Source organism: Haemaphysalis longicornis, unplaced genomic scaffold, assembly GCF_048455015.1.
Source record: "Haemaphysalis longicornis isolate Haplotype H1 unplaced genomic scaffold, Haemaphysalis longicornis Haplotype H1 scaffold_1, whole genome shotgun sequence".
Lineage (NCBI taxonomy): Eukaryota > Metazoa > Arthropoda > Arachnida > Ixodida > Ixodidae > Haemaphysalis > Haemaphysalis longicornis.
Window position 1 is genome coordinate 15,625,656 of NW_027526203.1, and position 26,979 is coordinate 15,652,634.

The following is a 26,979-nucleotide window of genomic DNA, read 5'->3' on the forward strand; positions in this document are numbered from 1 at the left end:
GCGATAACAAACCCGGAGCGCACGCACCGAGCTGTGTCGCCACGGCCACGTCCAATACGTGTCATTACAAGAGCCTCTCGGGGGGAAGGGGGCTGACACCGGCCGCACATCCCAGACTCGCGATGCGAACGAACGCGCTCTCAGGTGCCACTGCAGAGACTACGGGCTTCCAAAGAGTGACGCGGATGTTCAAGAAAAGTGCTCACCTGATCCGCGATGTCTTCGGCGGTGTTCATGACTTGTTGTGTTGGGACATTCGCCATCCTAGCCGCTCACTAGCGAGGCGGAAAAAGAGCCGATGGAGCCAACGCATACTGCGCATACGCCGATGCGGAAGTTACCGCAGAATGGTGAAAACAAAAAGAACGCACATATTCACTTTATGACGCTTATGTACGCGTATTTTTTTGTTTGTAACGTTTTGTTGCTAATAGAATAAACGTTTTTCTCACGTTTATAAAAGAGGAAATTACGGCGTAACTGGCGTAACCAGCGCTTGTTCCTTCAGCTGCAATGGCGGTGTCCACAAACCAACTTGCAGCAGCCAAGCAGAAGCTTTCCATTGTCTTGGGAGACCGCTTCAAAGCGTAAGTTTGCAACGTCCCAAATCTAGTGCCAGGATACTCAATAAAGGAAATCGCGGGAAAAGAAATGCGCGCAAAAGAATCCGCCGAGCCGTACGAGCGCGAGCGCCACGCGCTTTGCCCGCTACCTTTACCCACTCATTTTGTTCCACAACGGTTAAATAGGTGTACGAACCTAATAACGACCGCTGCGCATTGTCGCCTATAAAAATACTTTGGTGAAGATCGGGGCATATAAAAAGGGCGCATACCCACTTAAGGGGATTGGCCAGGAAGAGTTTATTTTTGTATGGAAATTCATCAGATAGGGCGCAAAAGTGATTTAGTGTGCAGTTCTAAGAGAGAGAGGGGAAAAAAAAAACAGGAGTGGAAAAAGAGATAACAAGAAAGGATTTAGTCTGTAGGTCAGAGAGAGATGAAAAAAGAAAGTGGAGGGGGAAAAGAAGATATAAGTCGAGTCCAAGGCGTTTTAGTCTTTATAATTACCGCACCTTTCGGCTAGACAAACCAAGCCGAGGTGGCGGTCTGTTAAGTTTGATACCAACAAAGTTTGCTCACAGCACGAAGGTGTCCTTCCAACTTCAACGCCCAGACTGTTAAATTTTAGTGCTGGAATTAAAGCTTCCTGGTTGCCTCCCCTTCTCATTGGCCAACATTTACTTTCGTAGTGGCGTCGTTGATTCCGAACCACTTGATTTGGCTATTGCTTCGGCTGTACCTCCCATTATCTTTGCAGGAGACTTTAATTCCCACCACGTTACTTGGGGCTTCCGGACAGATTCTTGCGGTAGTCGCTTGTTGGATTGGATTACAGATAACAATTTAACGTGCATAAATTCAGATTCTCCAACCTACCTTAAGGGACAAACGCAATCTGTTTTGGATTTAACTATATCTTTTCGAAGTGTTTCAGTGCTTTCTTGGTCAACCGTTGATGGCGGGGCGAGTAGTGACTACATCCCCAATAGTTTTTGACATCGGGTGTCCCATCCGTGTAATTAACCTCCAGAGCCGATCTTTTGTCAACTATAAAAGGTTTCAAATCTCTCTGAAGGAGTCCTTGTCCTCTCTGGTCACACAAAACGAAGCTGAATGTGTGACAGGCCTTTGTTCCGCCCTTTCCACTTCAGCTCAGTCGTCATTATTTGAAGTGATGTCGAAGAAGTCAGTATCGCCTAGTCCCTGGTGGGATGAAGAGTGTTCGCGCAACTTTAGACGTAGAAAGGCGGCCTGGAAGAAACTTTGCCAGAACTTATCCCCTCTTAACTGGTGTGACTACAAATATTTTTCAGCGGTATTCAAACGCACTATTTCCAATGCTAAACAGACTTATGACACAGATCGATCTTTGTGTTTCTCCAAGCCTAACAATAAGCGTGCGCTTTTTCGCTTTCTTCGATCGCAGAAAGCCGTACCCTCTCCAGATAATACAGACTCTGTGATGCTATCTCCAGGTGAACTCTCAGAGTCCCTAGAGTCGATAGCTGATGGGCTTCAAGATCGTTTTTCATCTTCCTTAGCGGTGTCCTTTTCCCCGCCAGGTGTGGTAGACGACTTCATAGAGGTAACGCTCTCAGAGCTCGCTGATGTCATGACTAAATTGACTGCTGCAGCTCCTGGCCCAGATGGCATTACTACTGAAATGCTGAAATTATTATATGATGAAGCTCCGAATCATTTACTTAACATGATCAATTATTCTATTAGACATGCATGGATTCCCGATGTTTGGCGTCTCGCCAAAATACTTCCTGTACTTAAGAATGCTGGTCAGGGCCTCTTGATTGAAAACATCAGGCCTATCGCGTTGACATCTAACGTGGTTAAATTAGTCCAGCGGATTTTGCAGCAGCGCATAATGCAATTGGTGTCCAGTTCTAGAATCTTTGGCCCGAGACAAATTGGTTTCCGCCCTGGGTGTTCGATTTGGAGTGCGCACATGGACCTTGAAAGTCGGATTAAACTAGCCCGTCGCACTAACCAGTTTTCGGCTCTAGTTACCCTAGATGTAGCAAAAGCTTTTAATAGCGTGGAATACCCTGTGTTGTTGTCCCGGTTACAAGTCCTAAACTTCCCAAGGTACATTATAGCTTGGATGTGTGAATTTCTGAGAGACAGGCAGTTCAGTTGTGTTAAATTTAATGTTACTTCCTCACAGCGGCCACAGTCTAGGGACGTACCGCAAGGGGCGGTCCTTTCCCCTGTTCTCTTTAACATCCCTGTAAGCGCTATTCCGGTTATTTCTGGTGTCTCTACATATGTATATGCTGACGATGTTGCGTTTTTTGCATCAGCACCTGACATTAAATCACTTTACGCTTTAATGCAGTCATATCTGAACCTTATTGCCTCCTGGTTGAACAGTATTTGTCTCTCTTTGAATATCAACAAATGTTCCTTATTAGTTTTTCCGATCTCAGGCCGTGTTAACATTACTCTCAGTGGTTACCTTGGGATAATTTACACCAGTGAACTTGACTGGACCCCACATATAGCCCTCATTGAGGCCAAAGGTGCACGTGCTGTTGGGTGTTAAGACGTCTCAGTCATAGAAAGAAGGGAATGCGCAGACAGACCCTTCTTATGATATACAGAATGTACGTTCGCCCCATTTTAGAGTTTGAATGTGTGTTATTCGCTGGGTCCGCAGCGTATAAGCTTCATCGTCTGGTTATTCTGGAGCGCCAGGCTCTTCGCTGCTGCTTAGGGTTGCCTAAGAATGCAGCAAATGCAGTAGTTTACTTGGAAGCGCGCGTTCCTCTTCTGCTTAATAGGTTCCGGATACTGACTGTTGAAACTTTTCCGAGAGCTTATAGCTCTGAGGTGAACAAGGAGCAGTTTATCTTTATTGCTAAGCCAGGTGCGTTTCTGGTGCACCAATGGCCCAGGTCCTTATGTCCACAAAGCACTTTGGTACAGAGCTTCCTTTCTCCATTGGGTGTAGCAATAAATCAGGTTATTCCATATACTGACAGGAGTTCTCCTCTTTCTATCAATTTCCAGAACATTTTCCCCAAAAATGCTCAACTTTTACCAGCTCGACTTCTCAATCGTCTTCTCAAAGATTATTTGGCCTCCATGCAGCCAGGTGCTATAATATATACAGATGCCTCTCAACGAGAAGAAAAATCCGGTATAGGAATATTTTCCCTTTCCCTTAACTGGACCTTTTCGGTTTGTCTGGTTGATTTTATCCCCATATTCTTCGCGGAATTCCTGGCAATTGTCCTGGCGCTACGAAAGCTGGATGTATTTCCAATTATAATTTCTGATTCTTTTTCTGTATGCTTAGCCCTTTCTTCCCCTAAAGACACTCCTCTTCTGCGGACGTTTCGGTCACTCCTGCCACCTCACTTCACTGAAATTAACCTTCTTTGGGTTCCTGGTCATGCGGGGATCACATTCAACGAGACAGCAGACTCTTTAGCAAGGATAGCACTTTCTGGTCCTGTAGTAGACGTCGTAGAGCCGACACCTTTAATAACAGCAGCTAGGTACCGTAGGATGCTGAAACTCCAAGAACAGCAAGAATCGGTTTTACTGTCATTAAGAGATTTTAATCATCTTAAATTCTCATGGAAACCTGAATGGTGCCCTTCACGCAACTTAGAGGTGGTTATTACAGCCTTACGTTGTCAAGTACCCCAGTTAAATAGGTACTTGCACAGGTCTCGTCTGGTGCCAACAGCTCTGTGCAGCTATTGCAACGAAGACGAGTCTGTCGAACACTACCTGTTGACATGCCGACGTTTTTCCCGACTGAGACGTCAGTCCCTGGAGGTGCCGCTTTACAGTTTGGGGATATCCCTAACAGTGCCGGCTATACTACCGTTCGGGGCATCCGAAATTTGGTTCTGCCGCCGGGATGTATGCTCTGCTCTGCTCTCCAGCGCTACATTGAAAATTCCAAACGATTCTCTTTATGATTGAGATTGGTCATCCTCGCTTTGATTTTCCAGTTGTTGTTTTTTCAAAACCAACTGATCTAAATTATCTTTCCTTGGCGTCTCGTGATTTGATAAGAACTCCATTCATTTTAACCATCCTCTGTTGATTGGCTGATCCCCTGATTGAGTATGCATCATTAATTATCAGGATCAACAACAACAACAACAACCAAGGCATTGCAGGGGAGTCTCCAGCCGACTTCTCCAATTATTGAAAATTGGCGGAAAAAAAAAAAGAAAAATGTTCATCAGATTCAATTTCGTGGCAAAAGTGGCACAAGGGCGAGGTTGTCAGATTTGCCCGACATAGGTATTAAGGGGGGGGACACCACAGCAAAAATAGGTCAGCGGTGCCTTGCACGAACGAGTTTGACAGGCTTCATTTCGAATCTGAGGTGCTCAAGGTCATGACAAGTGTGCAGCATGTAAGAGGCGTCTTGTGGGCCAAAAGGTTTTGGCGATAACGGGCTATTAACACACAAGCAAATGGGGGAAGCACCTCTACAATCAGTGAAGCAAAGGCTATTTTAGCCAACATATCAGCAGTTTCATTAAGGGTTAATCCACAGTGGCCAGGCATCCGGCCAAACAAGCCGAATTTCCTGCACATAAGTGGGGACTCAGGAGTAGAAATTTTTAAGCATATCATTAACAGTTTCCAAGGAGAGAGCCGTGCACACGGAGGGAGAGTCTGTGAGCAACATCACTGAAGATTGTGCCGAGTCAAGTTTCAGGGTGGCGAGAAGAAGAGCAAGACATTCTGCAGAGAAAATTGATAGGTTACACGTGCGGTTGTGGAGACATGCCAGGAGGCGCTTTTGTTAGAGCGTTCCAGAATTCAGAGGGACGGAAGGCACTGGCATTGGTCGCACAAGGGACTATCCAGTTTCCCCATTGTGCTCTCTATTGAGCTTGCCTTTCGCATTTTGGTATGTGGGCGCTTAGTCCCTTTGGCTCTTTCAACCCAGATTTTTTTGTTTTAAGCAAAACAATGTTTTCTGAGTGTTTTATTAAATTTTAGGGCCCCATAATGATTGATTGTGGTGTTTAACACGCCGACGCAGCGCAGGCGATGAGGCGCGCTATAGTGGAGGGCTCCGGATTAATTTTGACCACCTGGGGATCTTTAACGTGCGCCGAAACCTCGAACACACGGGCGTTTTTGCTTTTCGCCTCCATCAGAAAAGCGGCCGCCGCGGCCGGGAATCGAACCCGCGATCTTGTGCTCAGCAGCGGAACGCCTTAGCCACTGAGCCACCGCGGCGGGTTAGGGCCCCATAAGCCTACGAACGAAAAATAGAGCTGGTAGTATAAGTATTAACAGATTTATCAATGAGGCAATCAATTAGTACATCTGGCAGTTAAAAAGTTTATGGGAACCTCAGAAGAGTTAAAACTTGAGCTGATTGGTACATATCTTCGTAGGTAGGGGGCAGCGTAACAAACGGGAGGAAAGAGACGAGACAAACGCTTGCACTTGTCTCGTCTCCGTTTCGTCCCATTTGTTGTGCTGCCCCTTATCTACAAAAACTTTATATTGAGCAGAGACGTCCTTTTTGCATATTTTCCTAAAGTTTAGGACCACATGAACCTACAAACAAAAAATGAGCTCCGTAGTGCACTTATTTATAGATTTACAAGGTTGGGAATAAAACTAGGACCTCCGTCTTTTTCAGCCTTCGCCTTAGCTTCTTCTTGTAGCGTGCAGCTCCGCTAAAATGCAACAACAGTGATGCCCATTACAATAGGCATCACTGAAGAATAATTCTCCTGAAAATTGGCAGTTTTGGTTTTGTTCTGTATGTGCTAGAGGAACTTTTATGTGATGCCATCAATTGACACTGCCAGAGCCAAAAGGATTAAAGCCCAACTTGGCCAATCTCTCACTTGGTTATGTGCTGAGCAGCAGCCACAAGTTGTGGCTGACAGCCCGGGCTGTCACCGAAATCCCTTTAAACAGCCTCGGGTTCGGCGCAAGGTTTGGTGGAGGCACAAATAATTTTCAGAGTGGGCGCCGTGTCTGTCGCGCAGCAATGTTCTGCGTCTAGATTTTTATGAGCAGCATGGTAGTATTATTCAACTGTGGAGTTAGGCAGCTCTGTGAAGGCATTGCTCGTGCATTGTTAGAAAACCTTTAGAAAGCACTTGTGGGAAGCGTGATGAAACATGATGATGTTGTTTGCAGGTACCTGAACTGCCTGAAACTTTGGTTCAGCCACAAAGTAAGTGGATTGGGTGATTCCATGAGTGGAGTACAACACCGCATGTTGTAACGTAAATATGTTGCATTGCAGCTGACCAAGGAGGACTTCGACAGCGAGGCCAGGAAGCTTCTGAACAAAGATGGAGGTAGCGTTCCTTCACTTGGGTGCCTCGGGTGCTAGTTGCTGCTGTGGGCATCGTAGTGGTGCAAAGGGCACACTGTGGGCTCTTGAACTGTAGTGTTCAGCCAGTGCTTTGTTACAGCCTGCATTGGCCGGCGCTTTGTTACAGCCTGCTATTGTGCCGTACACTACATGCACTCTAAGCAAGTAACAGTCACACGGGGCACTTTGCTCTTTGGCTAGCCAGATGCTGGAACAATCTGCTTTACCTCTGGAAATAGGGGTGTCTCATACAGTGGCAATTTTCAGATGTGCAGTATGCATGTTCGCACTGCTGGCCACAAGCTTTGTGATGTTTCTCTCCAGTTCCTAGCTTTCCTTCTCTCCCTCATCTGTTCCTTTTTCCTCCCTGCCCGATCTTTTCTCTCTTTTGCATTTTCTGCCTTCCTAAGTCTGTCACCACAATTTCGCCGTCCTGTTCTGGCTCCTGCACCAAAACCACTCCTAGGATGTGTTGCTGGGCTAGTTGGCTTGAATGTATTCTGGAAAGGTTGAGGTGCTAAGGTGAACAAACGTTCACAAGAAGGTGCCTGTCCTGGCTCTTTCTGTGAACATTTACCTTGACACCTCAACCTTTCCAAAATGCATTAAACACCCTTCCCCCCCCACCCTCGTATTTTCTAGTCCTGAGCATAGTCACTGAGCTGAGTGCATACATGCAGTTTGTGCCTGTGATTTCCGCCATTGTTGGTATCGGTTGACAGACTGACTGGTAACACTAGTTCATGCTGGCATTCTAAATTAATTCCTTGCCCTTTGAGGCTTGTTTGCATGTTCAGCACAACCCCCAGTGTAAAATAGAGGATCGGAGGCTAGATTCCCGGTCGTGTGTTGACGTTGTGTCCGAGGTGGCTTTAATTAATTGCCCTAGTTCTACACTTGGCTTCACAGGACATGCCTTTCATTGAAAACTTACCTTGAACAAGCTTCCAGTGACCTCAGGAAAGTTTGTTCAAGTGAAGTCATAACAAAGGAGTTGAAAGCAGCTAGTCTTTATTCTCCATTTTAACTTCCCAAACAGTTTTCAGTGGTTTGGATAAGCCTTTCTTCTGTGCTGGTGCCTAGGGGTGTTGGTGTCATAGTCGTTACCACGGTGTCAGAACGAAATGTTTCTTGATCTGGTTTCTGTTTCATTCTATAAATAAAAATTCCGTTCTGGTTCAACTCTCAACAAAAAAAATAATGGTTCATTACGGTTCATATTTGTGCAAGAAAAATTGGGATTTATGAAATTACGTTAAAGAACCATGAGGACTAGGAAGTTATGCTAAAAATGATTTAGTGATGCGTATAATTTGTTATAAAATGTCCATTAAATAGCTCAACTGTACACAAGAAAATCTCAAAACACTTAATTAAGCACTCCATGTCATATCCTTTTGATGGCGAAGCTGCAAATGATGCTCCAGGTTTCCACCCTGGTCCCCAGAAACTACATGCTTACAGTCCTCAACCTGGCACCCAGGGTTGATTGATACTCTGTCGCAGATAAAAAAATCTTTGAGCACTATTTGCTTTTAGGCGCCCGTTTGATGTAAACACTTCAGATTTGACATTTGGTATATTTGTACCCCCTACTTAGTACGAGCGCAAAAATGGAGCAAGAAAGTTGTAAACGAGTGCATCGAATGTGGTGCGGTGAAACTCAGTAACCACGAAGAGATGGTACAGAACTGCGTTGTAGTGGAATGTGTGGGAAAAATACGGCAGTGGTCTTCTATTCTGTCCTAGAACGACTAAGCCTAGCTGACATGGCACCACTGTACGTAAAGAAAGATTCCAAAGGCACTTGTGAGGCAGCCACACCAAGAGTCAGTACTGTGTGACGTCAGTAAACCAGGGGACTCGTTGGGACTGTTATTCAGAAGCCCTCGTGAAAGGTTCAGTGAGACTTCACTCCATGGGGGAAGCGTATGGGGGCAATGTGCTGCTCAGAGCCGAAGGCTGAATGGTTTTCATATCTGTTGCCCTCCCTTGTCCCAGTGCGGGCCCACAATGAGTTCCTGCTGGCGTTCTTCAACAAGTGCCAGGACACCAACTCAGGTGAGGCGAGGGCTGTGCCCTGTTGGTGGCTATTGGCCTCGAGGACATACCGTGGCGCCACCTACGAGTGATGTCACTTGTAGGACGCTGGGTCATGCTGTCGTCTGCTAGAACACATTTCCTGTGCTTATGTGACTGCACGTTTTTTGTTGTGGCCACCGTGTGCCCCCTCCTTGCGGTTTTGATGCAAATTACAGAAGAAAGTTGTCTTCAGACCAAATAATCCAGGCAAGCAATCAACGGCTTGCTTGTTCCAGACGACACCGCCGCGGCTGGGTAGTTGCTACCATCGCCACCGACAGCTCGTACGCAGCCAGCTAACACCAAGGACGATACAATTGGTGCCGAGAAAAGTACGCTGTTCATTCAGTATGAAATACTTACAACGACACATGTACGCCACTGTGTGTGCAAGAAAATAGACCTTGCAACAACGACAGAAATGTGCTGCTCAGTTGTGATCGTACCACGCGTACTGCGCGCATTGCCTGGTAAATGAATGGTTACGTGAGACCGGTGAGTGGATTGCTTTGCCGCACAGGCTTAAAAGTGCTACTACGATCTGTATTTTGGCTTGAAGGAGCCATGAAGAGAAAACACAAGTTTGGTTCATTCAAAAGATTGCCTCGTTAGAATCATAATGACACCACTCTTAAGGTAAACTTGGATCAAAAAAGCAATATAATTAGGAAAAAAGGGAATGGTCATGTGACCCACTAGCTCATTTCCCACAACCGAACCTATTATGTCATTCGAGCCAGCTCTGCGATTGGCGGGGGCCGGCGAAAGCAAACGCAAATTAGGCAGAGCTTGTAAGCTTGCCGAACGAGCTATTTGCACTTAAATTTAGGGCACATTCTTTTTAAATCAACAAGAATCGTGGGACAAACTGTGGAAGTTACGAAATCACACGTAAACAGATTTACCGATGCTTACTGGTGTTGGTACTGCGCACACTATGCTTGATTTAGCTGCACAGGACTGCGGGGCTTTGGGTTTGTCTCAGGCGACACTGGCCGATTGACGCAAGCAAGGGTGTCTTACGTGACCATATTTGTCGAGCGAGCACCATGTGTCACAAAGCGAGTATTTTCTCCCTGAACAAAAACAAACCAAAGGCAGAACTACAAGGCAGAACACTACAAGGCAGAAAATGGCTCGCCTTGGTATGGTGGCGCCATCTAGGTTGACTAACACAGGGTTCGCACAGGTCCTTGAAAACCTTGAAAACCCTTAATAGAAGTGTCCATTTCAAGGACTGGAAAGTCCTGGAATTTTTAAGTGGTCCTTGAATACCATTGATTTTCCTGGAGAGAATCAATGACCCTGTCTTTTCACAAGAATTTAAAGTGTTTGTCATGGATTTTAGGTATTAACAAATTTAAAGAAACATTGTAACAATCAAGTTTCAGTGTATTGCCTGAAATTACAAGTTTGGTGGACAAGTTTAGTGGATTTTCATTATTACGAGGCAACACTGGGAGCAGGCACTTCTCAATCCAATTCATGGGCCCTATTCTCGACTGCACAAATTTCCGGCAATTCAGGCAATTTGCCGGAAGTCTTTTTTGATTGGCTTTTAATTTTGGTCACGTGGTTGACAAAGCGGTTGTGTGTGCTGTCGTCATTTTGACGTTTCATGTCGTTTACGGACACCAGTTATAAAGTTTGCCTTATTTCTCGTTACTAAAGGCGCATAATTTTTGGCCGGCAATGAAAAACCAGACTCAATGCAGCGGACATGACAACGTAAGCCTGTCTTTGCTATTCAACAACAATATTGCTTGTAATACACACCCCCTCTGTGATTGGCTGAGAAGGCGTGACGCTATTTAAACAGTTGGCGGGAACGATTACGTCATGCATTGGCAACTTCAGCCTGCGTAAAAGTGACGTAATGCCACGTAACAGCTTGAAAATGGCGGCTGTTTTTGTCGCAAAATACAAACAAAATAGGGCAAAAAATTGCCCCGCCTTACGGCACCGCGAAATGTTCGGCAATTTGCAGCAGGCGCAGTTTCGCATGCGCGCTGTTTAAAGCATGTTTCCTACCGAAACAAATTATAGTTTTAACTGCTTCCAAGTCAGCGATTATGGAGCATACAAATAACGTGCAGTATTTTGCTTTTATGTTTGGCAATAAAATAAAAATTATTTGTTTGGCGTAATCGCAACATAAGAGGGCAGTACAAGCCTCTCCATGACAAAGAGAACCCAATGCTTGGCATTTGTCCATACTCGTCCTAGTAAGCTGTTGGGTCACATGATCGAACTCAAGAGAAAATAACAAAGAAAGGTTACTATTTGGTTCATTACAGCGCTGATTGAAGTTGAGCTTGACGAATGAGTGAATCGGCTACATTGGTGCGCTCTGCGGTTATCAGGCGTAGCGCTTCGCTAGTGATGGTCGGGGCCGTGTTTTTCTGTGATCACGCCATGAACTTGTAACATAGCAGCAGACGATGGCGTGGCGGCGGTGGTGGCAGGGAAGTTGATAATGCAACAAAGCTTGCATTGAAGCAGAGAGCCCAGCTATGTTACTAAAAGCGATTGAAATAAATAAATAGATACGGTAAAAAAATTGTGTGATGTTCTTTAGCTCGACATCCGCCTTTCGCTCGATTTTGGATCAACGTTACTCGATCGCCTTGTGGTGTTTACGCCAATTCTGACCTCCAGAAATGTGTTTTTCTTGTCAGCCTCAGCTACCGTCTTAATTTTTATAGTACGTGCCAAGTGTTTTTACATCTTTCTTGAACAATATTTGATACCTTGGTAGCGATCTTTATGAGTGACTCATCAAATTACACTGCATGTCGTCATAGCTATAGGTGCAGCACGTCACTAATTGCTTACGTCGTGCTTACGCAAAAAAACATGGGCGAGTTGCCGGCAATTTGTGCAGTTGAGAATAGGGGCCCATGTCACGATACAATTCAGTGAAAGCTGGCTTCTGTTCTCTAGCATCTTTCATCTAGCCTGTGGACGCTCGCTCATTGCATGTTTGCTGTGCCTCATACACTCCATCTGCATTTGCTTGTACGTGCAATTGATACGAATCTCGCGGGACCACGTAAAATATTCATATCATTTGAAATTCGTATGAACCAACACAGACGAAAAAATTGGGCACTAAAAAAGTTTTTGTTTACTTTTTTTCTTTCCTTTCGCGCGAAGAAATTCGTGACGATTTTCTGCTTTTTTTTTTCAATCTCTATGTCGCCGAGCGGCCCTTTCTGGACTTTCTTCTCACTCGCGGTGCCCAAGCTCACTACACACTACACTGAACCGCATGGCGCGGTTTTGCACGCGATTCGTGCGCACCGGCGCTGCGCGCGCGATATTTTCATGCCCATGTCGGTGATTCCGCGCCCGCGACTGCCTGTCTCTCGGTCAGAAAATGACACGCGCGGCAGTGGGAGGAGCCTGACGACTTGCGCCAATTAGCGTCTTTGAATTAAGATTATTAGCGGGTCTAGCGCCACTGGCAGGTGCACGGCTCGTGGCAGCAGCTTCGAAGCGCTTGAGACAGCCAGCTGGCTCCGGCGGAGATGTTTAGGCTTAGCACCCCGGTAGATATTTCATGGTTGCTTTCACTAGCGGCACGGGCGATGTTTTATAGCACCGTTTTCGCTCGTATTATTAGCTAATGTATTGCGCAAGAAACTTCGTGTGTTCTTTGAGCGGCATGTTAATAAAGAGCGGTTTGAATTGGTCACTCGAGTGCCCCGCACCACTTCGCAACCGAAGCTGCCGCCTGTTGCCGCGGCCGGCCGTGCCCCATGCAGCATGTGGGTGGTTTCGCGGCGGCGTCAGCGCGCGTGTGGAGTGCACAGTGTGTTTTCACGAGCAGAAAAGAAAACCCCGGCCGTTCCTGGAGAACGAGCGACAAGGAGGGGAGAGAGAGCCCGTACGTCGCCGTCGCTTGCTCGCTCAGCAGTCGGGTGCCTCGCCGGCTCGTTCGTATCATCCACCGGGCTGCGCAGGTCCGTTCGTAAGAGCCGAAATTTTTCCCATTGCAAACAATGCAATTTCACCGGGACTTATCAGAAATTCGTATCACCCAGGATCGTATCATCGAGATTCCACTGTAGTTCGTCCTGCCTTGCAGCGACACTTGCTGATTTAATTTCAGCTGGTACTCTTGCTAACAAAGCAGGTGATGGAGGCAACATTAACGAAAGTTTTGAAATCAAACAGCCTGAGCAAAACACCAAGAAAAAAGAAAAACCTCTAAATAACAACCATGAAATAAAAATAAAGCTGGGGGAGCATTCACGGACCCGTTAGCGCCCGTCTAAATGTGCACTAATGTGCTGAGGCATTGTGCAATAAAAAACTTTTGCATTGCGTTGAAGAAGTTATAAATAATCCCAGATTAAATATTAGATGGGACCTTGAAAATTTGTTTTCTGGTCCTTGAAAGTCCTTGAAAACCCTTGAATTTTTGCTTTTGAAGCCTGTACGAACCCTGCCTGCGCGGGAGGAGGAGAGTCAAGTCCGGCCGTGCCGCAATCAGCTGCAGAGCGGTCGGTTCCTGTGATGTCATTGCAGACCAGGAAAACGCACAATTTAGCGGGAAAATCAAAATTTTAACTGAAATTGAAATATTTCTCAGTGACTAAAGCATCGTTTGCATCCGGACAAGCGCTGGGGGCACTATAAAACACAAAATCTCTCAAATAAAATAAACTTGCATTTTGTCTTCATGGCTCTTAAGGAGTGCCTATTTCCCCTCCAATGCCTTTTTTTATATTTATGCCCTGATTTGATAAACGGTCACTAGTACTCTGTACTGCTGATATGTTTACTTTTCGCGACAACTTGGCCGCAATGTACGAATGGTATTAACGCGAGTTTTTAACGCGTTCAAGCGGGTTTCGATGTGGCTATGTTTATTTTTAATTAAGGCCTCTGCAACACAGGCTTTTGTCTGTTTACAATGAGCCTGCGCCTTTCCTTAGCATCAAGTTCAAGAACTCACGACTGCTCACAGAAGGCGCGGTTGCGTACGAGGTGAAACATGTCGTGGGGTAATGGGTAGTTTGAATAGGGGAACCAAGCATTGGAGGCCCCCTAGAAGTGAGGGGACCCCAAAGCAATGCGCTTGCGTGCGGCGAGTTTTAGAAGAGGGTCTTCTGCAACAGCCAGCTCGCTGCCGGTTTCGGATGCGCGGAGTCCGATGTTAAAAACTTTAGGCTTAGCGTCGCGGCAGATATTTGATCGCTGCTATTGTTACAGTCGCAAATGATAGTCCCTAACACAACTTTTCACCACACTGTCACCCCATTTCTCGTATGTGGACATTTGTATCCGTGGTGACTGCCATTAAGCGCTTGATGATCAAGGTACCTCCTACGGCCTCGGCCGATTTTTGTGCGCAGGTATCCCCCGCCACCCTTCGGCCGCTCGCCGCACCGTGCGCGAATGGGCCGGCGGCGCCGGGCCCGACGTCTGCGGCCGGTCGGTGTAGATCGCGGCAGATATTTGAGCATCGCCTTGAAAATCACAGCTGATAACACTACATAGCTCAATTTTTCACCACACTAACATCCACTTTCGCGAATGTGGAACTCCTTTTCTGCAATCAGTGTGATTTTAAAAAGCGGCAACAAGGTGTTGCTGTCGCGACCAACGTTGGTTTGAGCCACCGGTGGGCAGGCACAACAGATGTGTGTGCGGAGCGTTTCTGTGAGCAGTAAACGCTTCATGATTTCCTGCTTCACTTATTTCTTGAGAACGACAACCGAAATCTAGAAATTCAGCTCGGTGATCGTCGTAGCTGAGCTAAATGTTGATCGGGGAAATGAGCCGCAGCTTACGCTTACACCGGGTTTGGTCGCATACGTCCACATGCACCACCACGCTCAAGTCGTTAGCGGGCAGCCTGCCACGGTTATAAAGTCCCCATGAGGTCAAACTACGCTCCATGCACTGATAACATCAAACGCCGAAAATTAACATGAAAATATGAATTTAGAAAGCGCATCGTAAACGAAACGTTGCGCGCTGCAAGCCAACTACGCAGCAAGGTACGAACGGGAATCCTACAAGTGACGTCAAAACGATCGCAGCGCCGGCCTCTCCAGTGGTGGCCAATAGTGGGAACCCTTCATTAACCAACAGTTGAAGAGAGAGGCGCCGACTGGGAGCTCTGGCACACTGCAGTCCCCTAGTCGATGGCCAGGAGCCCATGGGCCCTAGCGGCGTGTTGGGCTGCTTGGATCACACATTCTTGCTCTGGTGGGGTGGGGCTGAGCAGCATGGCCTTAATGTAGTAAGGGGCAGGGACGGAGTGGTTTGGGGAGGTCAGCGAGGCAAGTGTCAACTGTGGGCCTCCTTGATTATCAGTCCTGGATCGTCCGCGGACTGCCCGAGATGCGATCCGATGCTCGATTTTCCCATGTGTTGCTATGGGGCTTCCGGTCAGAACGCAGTCCTCGGACTACCCACGGTTCTTCCAGGACTGGTAAATCGAGGATGCCCTGTATGGCTGTTGGAAACACTGGCAGCCCCTTGTTTTTCAAGCAAGCTGCACAGGGGCCTTGTGACGGGTCAAAAGTGTTCACACTTGGCCTGGTTGGGGCATGATTGTAGGAAGGAAAACAGTGTGGTGTACGGTACCCACGAAAGGAGAAACACACACTGGCGTCGTGTGTGTCTCCTTTCCCACAAGGTTCTGCTATGCTTGCAGCCGAGCCTGTCATACACCCCGAGACAAGGGCAACATTTGTTGTGCGTTTTTTTTTGCCCCTCCTGTTTGGGCTCAGGTTCATGTACTAGTTTCTCTGCTGTACTGAGTGGTGATTCTTGCAACTGCTAGGTGTGCATACATGCCTTGCAGATGTCTTGGAACCAGACCGGTATATGTGCCTTTTGAATAATGAACGAAAACTGGGTGCACGTTGCAAAGTGAAAGCCAAACAGGAGAAGTTCTGCCGGTCAGACGGGAAGGCAATCAGGAGCATGCACACCTGCCTCGGTCCCTCATTGAGATCTCCGGAGAGCGTGGGCCTCTTCCATTCGGGGGTTGTTCCAGGGATCCCTGTAGGACCAGTCGCGTGGTAGGGGGGAGTCCCTTGTACAGCGCGACCCTGTGGTAGCACGGGGTGTGTAGGTATCATTCATGTGATGTTGGTTGCATGCCACACACAGGTTGTTTGCATCAAACATGGCCGTCCTTGGCTGCCGATACAAAACTTGCACAGGTGCTGCTCCCAGTTGAGTGAGGTTATGGAAGAGCGAGTGTTGAAGATAGAGTTGTGTGAACGGTAATTTTTGCTTTTGAAGTGAATACAAAGACAATAATGATTCTGTTTGTATAGTTGTGAATCGAAGTGAATACAATTGAACCATCAAACCAGCGGATAATTCGAACTGGTCGATTGGTACCAGCAAAGTGACGTGTACTTGAATGGAGGAAAACTCTCGCTAATTCGAACCTGAAACATGTTCCACCTTTAATTCGAACAATATTGCCCGTACGCACGGACTTGTCGTGAAATTAGAAGCTGAAGGCAAAAGTTCAGTGCGTCACTATCCTCCGCAGCCTCCCAAACCTGTAACCACGTGCTTGCTCAGCATACACGTTAGCAGCTGGCATAAACCACGCGACCTTCACACTATGGATGGTATTCCGGAAGTGCGTGCTTGGTTCTTCAGGTTCGCATCTCAAACTGACCATTGCGCATACCTTACTTTCGCAGCAAGTAATTATTGAAAGTGCACTCCGAAGCGTGCAATAATAGTCTACTTTATCACGCATGCGTTTCTAATGCTGGTAGTGTGCCTAGTACCGCCAAACAAGGGGACCCCTGCTAGCGCGAACTACGGCTAATTTCAACAGATTTTCTGTCCCCTCAAAGTTTGAATTAACGAGGTTCGACTGTAGTTTTGAACTGAGGCTAATATTAAGGGCTTTCCTATCAGAAAGCTGAAATTTACAATTGCAGAAGCATGCTTGGGTAACTAGCCTGAAGAAAAGTAAAACGCTCATTTAAAAGATTTTGTGGAATTTTCCTGCAGCATAAAACAAGCACTGGGAAGTTATCCTGCTGCTTTTAGCTTTATTGATACAGTCAAACCCGACTATATCGAACCCGTTTACATCGAATTATCCTCTATATTGAACTATTTCTGCGCACGGAAAGTATTCTATGAGAATGTATAGCAAAAATTACGCTTACATCGAACAGAAATAGCAACTACCGATATATCGAACACCAGCGGCGCAAAAGTGCCCCCCCAAGTTGGCTTTCCCTCGTGGCAGAGGAGGAACCCGCCGAGACACCCTCGAAAAGTGGTTTAGCCCGGCGGTTCCTGTGCAGCTCCTTCACCTCGCTCTTTCTCCCTCTCTCTCTCTCTCTCGGGCTGTTTCCGCATCTGGAAGCCGCCGTCGACCCCAACATAAAAATGATCCTGGCCCTCCTGCCCCGTTTGCTCAGACAGTTAATCACAGGCTGTTGCCACTCCAGTTCTCTCGTCGCTGGAGAGGCGCGCGTTGTTCTTTTTGCTGTTTTTGCGTTTGGAGTGTTCGAATTGTCGGCGTGTGTTGGACTTGTACTGTGTAGCCGTGATGGCTAGCGCGATGCGGCAGAACCTGCCTTTCGCCGTGAAGCTGGAAATTATAAACAGAGTGGAATGTGGTGAGAAGTCCGTCTTCGCAGCGACGACGCGCTTCGACGACGCGCTTCGACGACGCGCTTCGACGACGCGCTTCGACGACGCGCTTCAACGACGCGCTTCGACGACGCGCTTCGCTGCCAGCTTTGCAGGCAGCGAAGCTGCTTAAACAGAAGAAAATTCAGGACTACTTCGTGCGGAAGTGAGTTTGTTTCATTAATAAAGTGCTTTCATAAACGGTAGGTGCTTTTATGCTGTCCAATTCTTCAGCATGCATATATCGAATTATGCCATATATCGAACTCGCGGGCGTTTTTTTGCGAGTTCGATATAACCGGGTTTGACTGTATTAGATTTCACATGGGGGCAGCTTTCACCTCTTGTGGTGACTTCAACCGCAAGTGTTTCGGTGCATTAGCATAATTATGTTATAAATACATTTTGCCAGCGATATGATTAGCATAATTTCTTTGAGAACAGGAAATGTAAATTTCAGTTTCATGGACCTGCATGCCAGCTCTAAAAAAAAAGGTGTAACGAAAACTCGGTGTATGGGGCAATACAATGGCTGAAAAATTAGCCTGATTCACAAACTCTTTGGTGCATGCCTTCATGGCATGGTGGTATCACCTTCGCTTTGCATTTGCTCACAGGTTCTTTTCCAAGTTCTAACAGCTAATGAATTTTGCATTTAGAAAGCACTAGCACTGCGTATGTCTTCGCACACACACTTGAGAATTAACTATGGGTTTTGAGAAGGGCATGTCATGCCTATTATGAACTTGCCAAACAAGTTGAGACCTAAATCGGGGTGAGTGCATAATAACAAACGCGTGCAATGTTCACAGTAAATTAGCTTTGCGAATGCCACAGTCTCAATGCCTTTTCTAGAGTGACCACCCATTCCACGACTCGCAGGACTGTCCCGCATTGAGGGCTTTCGTCCCGGATCCTGCAATCGACACGAAAATCTTCAAAAAAATGTCCGGCATAATACTAAGCTCATTCTTGGGGTCAGCCAGAAGAATCCGATGCTTTGCGGGTGAATGGGTAGGTGTGACATCATTCCTGGAGGAGCTTGCATAGCCAAAACTTGGCAGCGACACAATCAGTTGGTGCGGATACGTACGCAAGTCTAGGAGAAAGCTCATGGGGTCACCCGAGTTACACCTGTAACCCCACCTCTTATGTGGATACTCGAAATGTTGGCGGATTGCTTGGCACCGAGCGGGACCACCTGTGGTGTTGATTGCATTACGAGCGTGGAGATTTTTTCTTGCGCGAATGAATGGGGGGGTGTCGCAGGTGTAGCTTGAAACAACCTATTCCCATTTAAACCTGGACCGTTTGAACCCATTCCCAGAACAGCCTTCCCGTTTGATCCGTCCTGGGTGTGACCATTCCAGAAACTACTTTCCCGTTTGGTGGCTTCCCGTTTGAACCCGTTCCCAAAACGCCCTTCCCATTTCAACCCGCTCCCGAAACGTGCCCACCACAGCGAACTAATTGATCAGAATCGGAATAATTTCGGTCTAAAAACTTGTGAACGGAACATCCTGCATTGATGTGGGTTCAAATCCCATCTGCTGCACTGCACAGTTTTTCCTTATAATCAAGAAGCGGGCACTCAAGTGAAAATGCAACTACTGCAAGGACCCACCCGATGGAAGTGCGTACATTGCATGTGATGCATGTCTGTGCTGGCATTCCAAAGAAAAGTTCTCAAGCCGGCAGCTGGTTCTGCAAAAAATGTTTGAAGCATTAGATGGGTGACTACCTAAATGTTATCCACTGCATTTGCTTTTCCATGTACTGCGTGCCCACCTATCTATTACCCGTGAAAAGTACATGCCGAAGAATAAAGCTTTGGGGTGTTCCTAACGCTGGGATGAAAAATGTGTGCGAACTATTTCCTCGAAGAGAAAATTTCAGCTTTACACTTCAATGGCCATCATTTTATAGACATTTGCATATAAAGTGACCATTATTCCCACATTAAAATGGATTGCAAGCACCACTGGCGTGGACCATAATAGCTACGGCTTTTATAAAATACGTTTTTCATTAGTCGGCAAGATTTGGTAATTAAATATCATGAGATTTTTTCCCTCATGGAAATAAAAAAAGTACCCTTTTACTACCCGTAATAAATTATTAATTGTATTTGTTAAGACTCAACTTTGTTCTCAGCATGATACGAACGCTACAAACTGGCACTGCGCCGGTTGCAAAAGGTTCTATTTTGTTAGTTCCTGTCTTTTCTTTTCTTTTGTATGTTGCATATGACAAGATGTGCTGGCGCATTCGTATATAAAACAATTCAATACTTTAAAACTTCCATGCAACCGTAAAGACTCGAACCCACACCGCTGCCAGAGCAGCACTTTCCCGACTGCTCAGCCAATGTGGAAGCTGGTAATAAGGTGCAGTTTCAGCAGTAATTCACCAACGCTGTACTGGGTCACACGTAACGCAGCAACCTACTTGTTTTTTAATTGACGCCTCGTATCGTAAAACGAGCCATTACAATAAGGTTGTGTAGATCAATAAACTTTTTTTTTTATGTGGAATATGTCGGATGTAACTTCAATTCAATTTGCAGGTTATGTTGGACGTAAGTTTAGTTTTTGACTTCGGGTTACGTCGGACGTAAGTCAGAACATTCAGTTAAAGTAAAGTTGGACAGAACTTTAGTTTCGAAAATCGCACGCACCATTCCAAGTCACCTGAGTTGAACTGGCTACGTTATTCTGGGAAGGGGTTAAATGGGAAATACGAAACAGGAAGGTCATTTTGGGCTGGGTTGAAACGGGAGGGAACAAACGAGAAGGTTGAAATGAGAATGGGTTCAAATGAGAACACGCGAAATGGGAAGGTCATTTTGCACCGGGTTGAAAAAGGAGGGAACTAGTAGCGGGAAGATTGAAATGGGAATGGGTTCAAACGGGAACCTCTCAGTGTTGCAGACATACCCCCCCTCCCACCTTCTTCCTCACAGCTGGCAAGCGCTTGCAGCTGCCTGGGTGTTGTGTTGGCGGGGTGCAACAGTTCATTTCTAGTGGGTGACAATGGTCAAAAGCTGCCTGGGAAGACGTGGGCTATGTGGATTTGAGGGTCAACTTGTATCAGTTACTCCCCCCCTCTCTTCCACCCCACCCCTGGTCAGCGTGTCCCGTATTTCGCTAGTAGGAAGGTGGTCACCATAGCCTGTTTGTCAAAAAAGCCTTATCTGGGTGTCTAGGAGCATGAAGCTAGACGATTTCATTGTTTTTCTCATGTCTCATATAGGAAAAATAAAGGAATACAGTCAAACCCGGTTATAGCAAACTTCAATATGCGCCACGATTAGTTCGATATATCCAATAGTTCGATATAGCCGAACCCACCTATAACGAGTTTATTGTTACGAGTTTGCAATATGCGGGAATCCCCCCGCCATCCCCACATGCAGAAACGAACAAAATAAAGTATGTCCTTACCATATACAAAACAGTCGATTGTTTTGTGTAAAACAATCAAAAGCGAATAATAAAGCTACTTTCCGCCTTAACTGCCTACTTTCAAAAAAAAAAAAAAAACGGTGATTTTTGTTTTCCTTTTCATTTTGGCAGCGTCAACTAGCACAGCATTCTTTACAAGAGACATTATTATTTGCACCAGTTCAAGTCCGTGTTCTTCAATATCACAGAAATATTGGCGGAGGACATTGACTGCCGAAAGCACTTCATTAGGCGTCGGACGGCTTTCACTCGTGACATGTTCTGACTCCTCGGTGCTTTGAATCAGCGTTACGACGGTGCTGCTGATGGTGTCCGCGTCCGAGGGGCTTACAGTGACGGCAACGTCGTCGTTCACACTCAGGAAATCTTTGAAGGGCACTCCTTTCGGCACAGCATTGGGGACATTGGCGAGCTGCCGTCTTGGTCCGGACTCACTGACTGGGCAGGTTCCATCGCGAGTCCCGCGCGTCGGAAACAGTTGCGGAAAGTGTCGGGTGTCATGTTGCTCCATACGAGGCGCAATGTCTCAGTGGCGGCTTTTCTCGGTGGTCGCATCTCAATCGACATCTCAATCGACGCTCCGAGACCATGCATTTTGGCGGCCATTCTAGGCACGCCGAGTTCGATATATCAGATGTGAAGTTTGTTATAAGGAATATGTTTCGCGTGTATTTTCGTAACTTATTCATTTTTGTTCTATATATAGCATAATTTGCTCTATCCGGGTTCGTTATACGTAGTCGGGTTTGACTGTATTACAGGTTTTAAAAGATCAATTTGCACATCATTTATGAGAAAACCGGAAGGGAGGGGGAGTGCTCGAGGGCTATGACAGTACGCAGTTGGGCTTTCTAATCTTGAGGTATTAACCGGGGCAGCTTGAGTGTGACCATGTTATCAGGATGCCCAAAGAAAGCAGGAGGGTGGAGTTGACCCCTGCCATAGAGAGCAGAGGTGCTCCCCTCCAGCACCTTCCTCTCATGGTGTTGGAGCAGTGCGGGAAAGCCCGCTGCCAGTTGCTCATAGCGCTAGTGCATGTTTTCCAACTCTGAACATTTATTTGAAATTTTCTAAGAGTGCTATTCGATTGGAAGCCAAAGAAAATATTGCAATATTGGCTTCGATATTAGAAAGTCTTGAATATTTGCACACCCTTACTTGAAATGGGGGGCTCACTTCAGCTAACAAGTGGACAAAGTGCTGATCCCTTGAAAGGGCCGCCGATCATTACGCCTGCAAACAACCTTGGTGCGTAAGCAGGAAAATGGGGCCTTGCTGAGGTACAGCACTGGCATTAAGAAAGGGCACAAATTGGCAAGGGTGCTTGGCATTTACTGACGGCGTTGGCAAAAATGCACAGCTAACAAATGGGAGGGCAACCGTAGGACACTGAAAGAAAAGAAAAGAGTGACCGTATCTCTGTTGTTCTAGCCACTGCATGCATCACCTGGCGAACAGCTTGAGCGGAAGGTGAAAAATGGATGCCCGGTTCACAAATTGTCAGTTTCAGTATGCGGTGCATTGAAGCATGGTGGCTGCAGTTCTTTCCCCTCAGTGGGTGGCACATGTGTGGCTGCTGCCAGAAGTGCAATGTTGTGCTTCCTGAACTGCTGTGAGATGTGAGATGGGAATACGACGGGCACACCTCATGGAGGACACCGCAGGTCTCTGCTGACACCCACACGTAAAATGTTTTAACAATAGAACAAAGCTGCAAGGTTGTTCTGCAAAGGTAATGCGAGTGAACACTGCCAGGGACGATAACAACTCGACAACGCTTACTGCATCACTTCCTTTGGCACACACAGCTGGGCAAAAGGCTGTTTTGCTCTATTTGTCATATGGGGAAGGACGTCTACGCGAAAGCTTATTTTAGAGTGTGCTTGCAACTGCACAAACTGGTAGGCAACGAACGCATTCATGGTGGCAGCCATGACTAACATGTTGCGAGTTTTTGTTTTTGTTGCGCGTTTTTGTTTTGTTTTGTTTATGTTTTTGTTTTCAAATAGGGGGGGGGGGGGGGGGGCTAACTCTGCATGTAGCAGGAGGTTTTGAAATATGCCTGTAATTAGCTGAAACATCAGATTTTTTTATAGCGAATGTGGGCATCACGGCTGCGAGCCTGCATTGCTTCTGGGTAATTTCATTTAAGATTGAACAAAGTGTGGCTGGTCGAACTCTTCAATTTGCTCGAATAATGTCCATATTCATCAAATTTTTTCCTGGGAAAAGTAAAATGTCATACCGTATTTACCCGATTCTAACGCGCCCCCGATTCTAACGCGCACCCATTTTCCCCCCCCAAAAAAGAAAAAACTTGCACCTCCGATTGTAACGCGCACCGGACTTTGTGACCCAGACAAACGAATGCGAGAGAAACGGGCAATCTATTTCCCGAAGTAATCTCACTCATCTCGCTCGTCGTCGCTCTCCGCTGACCGCAACATCTCGTCCTCGGTGCCTTCAAGCACGTTCGCGATGCCACACTTCTGAACGAACGTTCAACCATGGTCGATGGAATCGTGGCCCATGCCTCGCACGCCCATCCCGAGAGCTCATCCAGAGGTGCACGCTACAGCCGACCGCTCGTTTTGAACGCGTGGGAGCCGCTGCTGCCATTGCTGTTATCAAGCGCGCAAGTTAAACGATTCGGAGATTTGTGTGCACGCCGATAGAAAAGTCTAGGCCCCTAGGCTTACTGCTATAGTGAACTAGAATAAGTATTCTAGTTCACTATACTTGCTGCGTCCGAAAAATCGTTGCTAAAAGTTTTGGCGCCATCTTGGGATGGCGATGGCGATGGGTGGAAAGAAATTTCCGCTGTTTCGGCATTTTCGGTTTTGTATCCGATTCTAACGCGCATGCGATTTTTCGGCCTATTTTTTCGGAAAAAAAGTGCGCGTTAGAATCGGGTAAATACGGTATTTGTCTCTAGGCCAATTTTTTTCTAACTTTGAGCCTAAATTGTACAAAAAGTACTTGAGATGCAACCTTCAAACATTACTCAACTGTACTCCTTACCTTTCTAAGGAAACACACCGAATATTACAATTTTATAAAATGTGGATAAGATGCAATGGTCAACATCTGAAAAAAGTTTTGCAAAAATTCAAAGGTCGCTTTTTTAAATCTGGGGCTGAACCTAAAAGTTTTGTCATTTTTTCCACCAATCTATACACTTTAAATTAATCACAGATTGGTTGTTATGGTGCCAACGTGGACATTAAATATGCAGTTTTTTTCTGTTCCATTCTCAGTTATTGTATCCATGAAGGGATGATTGCCTTTTATACAAAACATATATTTTATACAAATCTGAGAAAAGTTGCTATGGCTACAAATACATTGTGGAGAGGGAGAGGTGGGCAGGTAGGACACCTCTCTCGCACTGTATGTGCCCCAGGAATGAAATGACGCAACATGTTTTTGATGATAATGAAAGAACATACAAAGGCCTACATCTGGGGAGAATTTTAAAAAAGTCGAAGGTGTTTTTTTTATATTAGCGTCTGAACTTTGAGTTTTTCAGTTTTTTCTTCAAACTTGCGCACTTGTTGCATGTTATCCGTATTTTATAAAATTCTAATATTTGGTGTGTTTGTTAGAACGGTGAGGAGCACAATTCAGTAATATTTGAAGGCTGTATCTTGAATATTTTTTGTACAATCTAGTCTAAAAATTAGAAAAAAATTGGCATCTGAGGCAAATGTGACATTTTATTGCAAAAAACGTATATTTTTTGCCAGGAACAAAACTTATGAAACTTACGAATTCACCTATATGAATATTTTCATTGGTAGACGTTGCTAAAGTTGACTGAGGCGCACGGGCAGGTAGCAGCAAAGGTCGCCTTGTCGTGTTCCAAATTTTAGATGCGACCGCATCTCATTCACTCGCCTTGTCCCTCCATACGGCGTTGTTGTCCGTCCACACCCCTCCCCCTACACTATAAAAAAAAATAATAGTTAGCGGCGCCCGGTTTCGATCCCACGACCCTGTGGGCGGAACGCGAGGTACATGGTGCTCTTCCCACTGCGCCACAAAACCGAGACAGAATCAAATGCTACGAACGCGCCTTATATCCTTGACTCATTCAAACTACGTCAAGAAGCTACTGATACAATGCATGATGGGGCAATGATTAACACTTGCAATAAAAGAAAAGAAGCTCCCACTTACAGCAACAATGATTGAGTAAAGGTCGTTGTGACAGCGAAGCCCCAAGCATACCACTTAGAGAGATTGACCAAGATTGGCCAATAAAACATAATAATAATCATAAAACATAGTAATCATACGCGTTCCTGGCACGTTTGACGCGATTTCAGAATCAATCTAACGGAAACACCAAGTGAACCCCACGATGCGTCGCATCTACACAGGGTTCCCCTCGCGAGGAGGTGGGCGCAATTTTTTTGTTACAGTTAGACGAAATTTTTCCCAGAGAAAATATCGGTGAATCTGAACATTAGAGTAATCAGGAAATTTTATAAATAAGGTTCAAGCAAATTGAAGAGGTCGCCCAGCCACCCTTATCTGAAATCACCCTTCTCACGGTGGGTGGTTTGAACGGGCCAGGAACAGAGATGGCACAAATCCACACCGTTGGCTACATCGACGATGTCATTGATGAGGTAACAGGTGTAAAAGGTGTAAAACGGTAAATGTGCTTTCGGCTATTTCTGGCTATGCACAGGGGATAACTTGCTTGTTCATAGGAGTATCGCGACTACAGCTAACAGTGTAAAAGCAGCCAAGGAAAGATTGAGCAACATACCATTCCCAATGCTAGGTTGCTGTGTAGTGAAAACAGAGTCGAAGGTTATAGGGGGATGAAAAAAAAAATGGGCAGGCCAAGGGGCTGAAGGGACTGTTGGCATGGATAAAAAACAATAAAAATAAATAAATAATATCTTGAACTTGGTTAACTTGATAGTTTGGTTATCTCAAAAGTGAAAAGCAATTGTCCGTGTGCTTCATGTATTTTTATTCACTTATATCAAAACATTTTTATCTGGACCCTTCGTAGCTGAAAGTATCGCTGTAGGATGTTTGCAACATTGCTTCACTTATGAAGCTGCAATTTTCTGCGAGGGGCGAATTGCCTTACGTTGAAGTTACATTAACACTTTGAGGGTTGAATTTTTTTGAAAAAACTTTGCCAGATAGTCAAATTACTTTACGGTGATAAATTACGGTGATAAACAAGCTGAGGGCACCGCCGATATAGATAGAAATCAAGTTCAGCCGCCCCTGCAGGTGAGTGTTGATAAAAACAAAAATCAAGTTTCGCATGCCTCCGTTCGATCACATGGCGGAACTGAAACCACGAAAGGGTGTTGACACAGACCGCATGACATGCTGCAGCTGGAAAGTTCTGTTTATCTCTGCACGAAGGTAGCACAATCAAATTTCAAATGCTTCTTGTATATCCTAGGAGGTGGCAGCACCTCCCAGTGAGCATGCATCGTCATTATGGTGGGAAATTTCAAACGGAAGGTCGAAACTGTACCCATACAGCACAGACCTTTCGGGATGGAAAAAAACCCGCTGCCATACATATATGGCAAAAAACCTCAATGAGTTAAACGGGCCATGCTTACAAAAAAAAAATTTGTTTTATTCGGAAGATTAGGTGCTATGTAGTGCCCCCAGTGCTTGTCCGGCAGCAAGCGATGCTTTATGCACTGAGAAATTACACAATTTAGGCCAAAATTTCAATTCTTCTGCTAAATCGTGTGTTTTGGGATGTCAGCGATGACATATCCAGTGCAGGTATGGGAAATTAATGTTAAGTATGCTGACTAGGGCTGCAGTGGACGACGAAACGTCTTTCGTTGCTTCGTTTACCGTCTATTCTCTAGATGGCGCCATAATACCACTCAGGCCTGCTGTCTGC

General features: G+C 45.9%; 2 protein-coding genes across 2 annotated transcripts in view; one reads left to right on the forward strand and one right to left on the reverse strand.

Annotated features, from left to right (window-relative positions):
• LOC144175288 (surfeit locus protein 4 homolog) overlaps positions 1-281 on the reverse strand; it is a 41,028-nt gene extending 40,747 nt beyond the window's left edge. The window contains 1 exon segment of the mRNA XM_077704377.1: positions 207-281. Within this exon segment, the coding sequence (XP_077560503.1) occupies positions 207-263 (57 nt within the window). The 5' untranslated portion in view covers positions 264-281.
• A 188-nt stretch (positions 282-469) lies between these two features.
• LOC144175278 (transcriptional adapter 1-like) overlaps positions 470-26,979 on the forward strand; it is a 74,003-nt gene continuing 47,493 nt past the window's right edge. Inside the window, exons 1-4 of the mRNA XM_077704370.1 lie at positions 470-587; positions 6,717-6,753; positions 6,826-6,880; positions 8,899-8,958. Of these exons, the coding sequence (XP_077560496.1) occupies positions 514-587; positions 6,717-6,753; positions 6,826-6,880; positions 8,899-8,958 (226 nt within the window). The 5' untranslated portion in view covers positions 470-513. The remainder of the gene's footprint in view (positions 588-6,716; positions 6,754-6,825; positions 6,881-8,898; positions 8,959-26,979) is intronic.